Source organism: Lipophrys pholis, assembly GCF_963383615.2.
Source record: "Lipophrys pholis genome assembly, chromosome: 7".
Lineage (NCBI taxonomy): Eukaryota > Metazoa > Chordata > Actinopteri > Blenniiformes > Blenniidae > Lipophrys > Lipophrys pholis.
In genome coordinates, this window is record NC_137638.1 from 24,506,233 (window position 1) to 24,512,743 (window position 6,511).

The following is a 6,511-nucleotide window of genomic DNA, read 5'->3' on the forward strand; positions in this document are numbered from 1 at the left end:
GATGTGGAACAATTGGGAGCTTAAGCGACCAACCACATATAGAACCGGTCCCCCCTTGTGTTCATGTGATTTTCATTTCATGTGTGTTCACCTCATTCGTAATGAGATCCTCAGTCTATCTGCATACCCCGTGTTTGGTTTTCCTTCCTTCCTTCCTTCCACCTTTGTAGTTGCCTGCTTTATGGGAGTCTTTCTTCTGTGTATTTGTCTGCTTGAGTCGGGTCTGTTTGTGCAGACGTGTGCGTGTCTGCGTGTGTCTGCGTGTGTGTGTGTGTGTGTGTGTGTGTCTGTGCTTTTCCCTTTATAGGCCTCTCATGTATTCAGCTACTTACATCTTCCCTTTCCAGGTTCTTCAGGTTCTTTTAACCTCCCAAACTCTGGGGACATGTTCTTGAGCATGCAGAGTCTGAATGGGGATTCTTACCAAGGGGCACAAGTCGGAGCCAATGTACAGTCACAGGTAGGATCAACAATCAGGGACAGGTCCTGACAACCAGTGCAGAGAGCTGTCCTTGTCTTGCCTGTGTACTGAGCCATCCACAGTGCAGTCTGAAGCACATGAAAACCAAAAATAGAAAATAAGAAAAACACGCTGCCCAGGCGAGGGGCAGTTCAAATTACCAGGCGAGGCCTCCAATAACATCCGATTGACTGAAGTGTTTACTGACTATTTCGCTTTGGATGGAATATTTTGGCAGCCAAAATATAATCCCACCCCACTGCTATCATGCCACAAAGCAATTTCCTGACTACTATTCCAAACATTTTGTGAATGCATTTGGCTTTGACTTGAGCTCTTGGGTTGGTATTGGGTTTTTGGTACTATGTTTACCCCTTTATTTCTGTACTCTATATCGCTATCCTTCTGTCTCATCCTGTTATTTGCTTGTTGTTGACGTCTTCCATGTTGTTAGTTTTACATGGCTACACAACCGACACACTCGCTTTCATGCATTAATGAAAGTAAAAAAAAATCTACACCTTTTGATTAGATTAGAAACACTAATTAGAAACGGCTTTAATTTGGATTATTTTCACATACACTTTTATTTATTCATTTTTATAAGCTCCATAGACCCGACAGAAAAATGAGCATGCTCATATTAATATGCTTTGATTCATTTGTTTAATTTGAGGAATCGGCTTTTATTTGCTTTGTACCTTGCTGTCTGAGGAGTCCCCCCCCCTTTTCATGTGACACTAGTTAGTAAGTCTGAGCATGTTTGTAGTCGGTGATGGACTCCTGTGAGACGCCCGGCTGACCAGATTGTCCACCCCTGTCTGTCCTTCCAGGTGGATACCCTGCGCCATGTTATCAGTCAGACGGCAGGATACAATGATGCTCTGGGGGGGAACGCCATGTACAGTCCACACGGCCTAAATGTAAGTGGATTAAAGATTCAAACACAGTGTGAATGAGTTTAATTCATGTTTTACTGAATAGTTGTATTTAAAAAATCCACTTCACTATGTTTTATTGCTCACGGTTGAGTTTCTGCCACATCAATTCTGATGCTAAAATTGTATTGTTGCATGATAATTGCAATTATTTGGATTATTCAACACATTTTTTATAAACAAAATTTGTATACAGTTCTCAAAACCTCAATTTATCTCTTATTAATAAAAAGGTGATTTAAAAAAAGAAGCCATTCACAGTCGAATAGGGAAAAAAAAATCTTAATAAAAGTTTATTTGACTCACTAAGAAGATAAAAGGGGAGTCTCCCACTGCACCACATCTGCTGCGTTTTAACAGTTTTGAAATGCTTCACAGAATTTTCCGTAGACTTATCTTCATGATAAAATGTGAACACGTGATGGCCCGCAGCTTCTCGCAGACATGAATTCCATCTTTCCTGATGAGGTTTGATATGGCGCCTTTTTGTAACGCGGCGCATAATCTGAAGCTATCAGAGTAAAGATTAATTTAGTTGATGAGAGAGGACGAGGAGTGAGAGAGAGACAGAGAGAGAAATACTATCAGACATCTCTCTCTCTCTCTCTCTCTCTCTCTCTCTCTCTCTCTCTCTCTCTCTCTCTCTCTCTCTCTCTCTCTCTCTCTCTCTGTATCTGAACCGGAGGATTTGCTCTCTTCTTGGGTAAAACACATGCTTATTTTTTGCATTACATTTTAAAACTGAGCTTCAAAATAAGGTTTGAACGTCAACGACACGTTACAGAAAATCCCCCCAAAAATTAAAAAAAAAAGTGATTCCTGTTGAAAGGAAATTAGCATATTTGATGTAAACAAATGGCGGTGGCTGTTTCCATCTCTCGGTGCTGCTGGTGTCATTTTGGCTTTCCTGCAGCTTTATTGCTATAAGCTCTTTAGACATGTCAGCTCCTTGCAGGATCAAGTGTTTTTCCACTTTCTCACAAGGTTTCTCACTTCCATGTGCAGTGCAGACCTGTGCCTACTGGCTCACCAGAGCTCAGCGTGATCCCCACTAAAACATTAACTGACAGCCCTGAAAAACCTCAACGTGAGAACAAAAGAGTAATACGCTCAGGAAATGTGCTGAAAAGGAAAAATGGCAAAGCTTCAGTTTTGTTTTGGTTTTTTTTTGTTGTTTTTTTTGCAACATATAAATTGCCTTATAGATATATTTGCAGAGACTAACCTTTAGCTTTGTTGGTGGTGACGTAGAGGGATCCAGTAAAGGCTAGGTCGTGCCTGGAGCAAAGCAAAGTCAGGCTGGCTAAGACTGGCTCTCTTGGAGAGGCCCAGCCCTGTCACTTTCACTCAGTTCTCCCCACCTCACGCCGCCCGAGCCCTCCCTCTTCTTGACTGACAGGAGAATATGTAGCGACAAGCTGTCGGTCGCCTCCGAAATCTGCTTAGACACTGATTTCAGGAGCTGCTCCCATTGGTCAGGACACAAGACAAATTTGTTTCTGAGAGTCTCTTTGCTGATGCTACTGTAATGCAAAGACTGAACTAATCACACGGCATCAACATATCTGCAACATGGTAATATCAGCTGACGCCTGTCTTTTTTTTTTTTCCTTTTCTTTTTTTTCTTCCTCTCCCTTCCTCTCCCACTTTTGGAAGCGTCTTGAGTTTACCGCTCTCGTATTGCACAGTATGTGATAGTAATCGCAACCTTTCCCCATGTGTGTCACAGGCTAATGGAGGATGGCAAGATGCAACGACTCCGTCTTCTGTAATATCTCCAACAGAAGGACCTGGAAGCGTGCACTCCGATACCTCGAATTGATCCGCTATTCATGCATCTTTGCCTCAAGAGCAGGACATGGACTTTTTAACTGGCTGACCAACTGCAGAGAATAATTTAAAATATAAACTTTGACAATAGAATTGGTTTTTTTCCTATTCCTTGAAAAAAAGAAAAAAAGAAAAAAAATTCCCACGACCATCACATCCTCCATTATGAACACCAAGTGTTTCTTGATCGCTCTGTTTTCTTTCTGTCTCCATAAATCAAGCGTAATCGCCATACTTTTATTTGCTTGTTAGGGGTAAACACACACACACACACACACACACACACACACACACACACACACACACACACACACACACACACACACACACAGAAATGGCCCTCAGACGTTGCTGAAGTAAACTTTCAGGATAATTATCTCCTCCGAACTCAAAATACAGGATGCCACTCGTATATTTTCCTTGACACTTTATGACATTTTAAATGCCCATTTGTTTGAATCCTGATTTAATTACTACTTTCCATTTTGATAATTGGGTTCCTGTTCAGTTTGTACAATGCACAGATTAAAGCAGCTGTTTCTTTGACTGTAATGTGCTCGCAGTCTTGTCCGGCAACTCAACAATGCTGCTGTTGACAGCTCAATGGCAGCTTTGTAGTTACTTTCAAGATTTATTTTTGCCTTACAGCTGTATACATTAGTAGAAGGAAACGACTATTCAAAGTCTGGAACATAAAGAAGTGTAATTGATTGCTTGACTATAACATGACACCATTCCATATTTTATAATTTGATGTTTAGTATGTACATATGTAAACATTTTTTTTTTTTTTTTTTTTGTACTGCTTAAGGAAATCAACAACCCCCCCCCCCCCCCCCCCCCCCCCCCCCCCCCCAGCTGTAGATCATCCCGTCACACAGGAACAGGCCCCATTACAAAGGAAAAGTTGTACATAATATAGCATAAGAGTAATTATACATCCACCAATCAATACGCAGCTTTATTACCTCATTCATAGAAACCGATAATTTCCAACATTTCTGTAGCTTAGAGTGCTCACTTACTACCTCTAAACAATATCGCCACCGCCACCATCGTTCTTTTGGCTCCTTATTTAATGTTTTTATGTAGTTATTTTGATTACATCTTGTAACACTGTAAACTCTTCATTCTCTATGTAATCTAATGTATATTTTAATCTTTTAATAAAATGATGTTGCTATACTGCAACATTAAATGACAAAAATAAAAACAAAAACAAAAAACAAAGTGAAGATGATAACAATATTAATACCGTGGGGGGAAAAGAAATGGGGGGGGGGGGGGGGGGAGGATGTTTGTTGGTCTGTGGCTTTTACGGAGGGGTCGATAAATAACACCAAACAGTGAAACTGTTGTAAATACTGAAGAAGAAGGAAGAAGAAGAAAAAAAAAAACATTTTGAATGTTGCTCATCTTGTTACTAAATCATGCAAAAAAAAAAAGAAAAAAAAAGACTATAAAAACTGTAATGCATAGAGGTTTCAGTATTCAGAACTGTACATTTCCAGCTCTGTTCAACAGGGTTCAAGACTTCTTTTCTCTTTTTTCTATTGTATGTGATTCTGAAACTGAAAAGTCATGACAAATGATTTGTGGCAGTGATTCTAATGTATTAAAGATGTTTAGTGTTACTTTCTAACCAGACTACACCCTGGACTGAAAAGTCTTCCTTGTGGTAGTTGTGTAATTTCAAACATGAATAAACCTTTTGCTTTCATGACAGCAAGGTGTGTTTCCTTCTTTTCTCCTCTTTCGGAAAGTGTCTGGTAACTTGTGGAGTACAAAGAAAATACTTGCTAACTTTTAATACGGTAAATCAGTGGTGTATGTATGTGTGTGTGTGTGTATATATATATATACATATATATATATTTAGTCATGTCATCGGCAGAATGAATGACTGATTATTAAGTATTTCAGACATGCAGATCATAAGACGTCCACACATCCTCATATCTGTAGAGCATACATACGCACATGTACACAAACAGTGATCATGTCTGAAAAGTAGTAGTAAGAAGCTGATTTAACCCTACTCATGTCACCTTTTTTTGTTTTTAACTTACATCCGCACTTTAAATGGTAAATGGACGTCACTTATATCGCGCCTTTTCGCTGAGAGGAGCCCCAAAGCGCTTTACATGATTCATCACATTCACACACACATTCACTGTACGTCCTGAGTGTCATTTTCTATTCAAGGCCTCATTGAGATAAACAATGAGGAGAAATCGTGAGAAAAATAAATAAGTTGAGGGTAAAACGGAATTATTTAATTAAATGATTTCTCAGTAAATTTGTTGTGAGTGTAACAAAGTCAGGGTGGAATTATGAAATAAGCTTTAGTGCAATATAAGTTTAACAGTTGCAGACTGTTTATAAAGGCCAGATTACAAATTAAAAGCCAGGAGATGAGTTTTATGCTTTCTATTGCCTATGAATCCCAACATCCATACACAATAACATTTGTTAACTGAGGAAATCCAGCTTGCAACCACAGATAAGCACTTACCTAAGCCGAAACTTGAGATTTATGGAGGTTTAGGTACTATGACGGGGCACATCCTCCCACTCTTTGAGAAGCCCTGCCTCGGTTTAGCACAGCTGGACATATGCCTCACAAAACGTTCACAGTTCTGACAATAGGAATGCCTCAATTCAAAAATATTTCCTCTTTAACACTTAATCAGTTGCTATTGGATTCCAATACGACACATGAGTGGCAAGTTCGGGATGTCCTCTTTAAAAGAAGAATAATTAAAGAGAGATACTGTGGATGACTTGTCCACTAAAGAGGACAGAAGTTAATGGTCTGGTTCCATCAAATATATTATTTTTTTTGCTCTAGTGATTAAATAGCTTTTATGTAAGCTTTAGATGGGAAAGGGCTTCAAATCAATTATAAATCCGGGCTAATTTATTCATCATGTGTAAATATGCTTTTTGTACACGTGGGTAGAAGGTGAGGACTTAACCTGGTTTGCAGCTTCTGCAGAGCTGACATGGTTAGTGCAATTAACTGAAATGTCAGGCACTTCTAATTCAGGCTATTTTGTCTGTCTGTTGTGGAAAGGCTGGCTTAATGGATCATTGGTTACCAATTCCACATGGAAATTGACATCCATTTATTCTCATTTTCGCGGCAGAGTTCTTCATTCTCGTCCTCCTCCTGCATCCGAGGTTTGTGTCTCTCAGTCATGGACCCGTCTGGATTTCCGACGGTGTAAATAACACCAAGACGCAGCGCGTCTGTGCACCGCAGCAAGCAGGGGATATCAGC

The 6,511-nt window shown here is 39.7% G+C and overlaps 1 protein-coding gene across 5 annotated transcripts in view; it reads left to right on the forward strand.

Moving 5' to 3' along the window:
- Positions 1–3,353, forward strand: part of pbx3b (pre-B-cell leukemia homeobox 3b) — a 56,348-nt gene extending 52,995 nt beyond the window's left edge. For 3 of the 5 annotated variants that reach the window (XM_080467093.1, XM_080467094.1, XM_080467095.1), the window contains 2 exons: positions 1,294–1,383; positions 3,128–3,343. In XM_080467093.1, coding sequence (XP_080323219.1) covers positions 1,294–1,340 — 47 coding nt within the window. In that variant the 3' untranslated portion in view covers positions 1,341–1,383; positions 3,128–3,343. Of the gene's footprint in view, positions 1–347; positions 461–1,293; positions 1,384–3,127 lie in introns of all 5 variants that reach the window. The other 2 variants (XM_080467092.1, XM_080467091.1) reach the window with 1 other exon arrangement.
- The last annotated feature ends 3,158 nt before the right edge of the window (positions 3,354–6,511 follow it).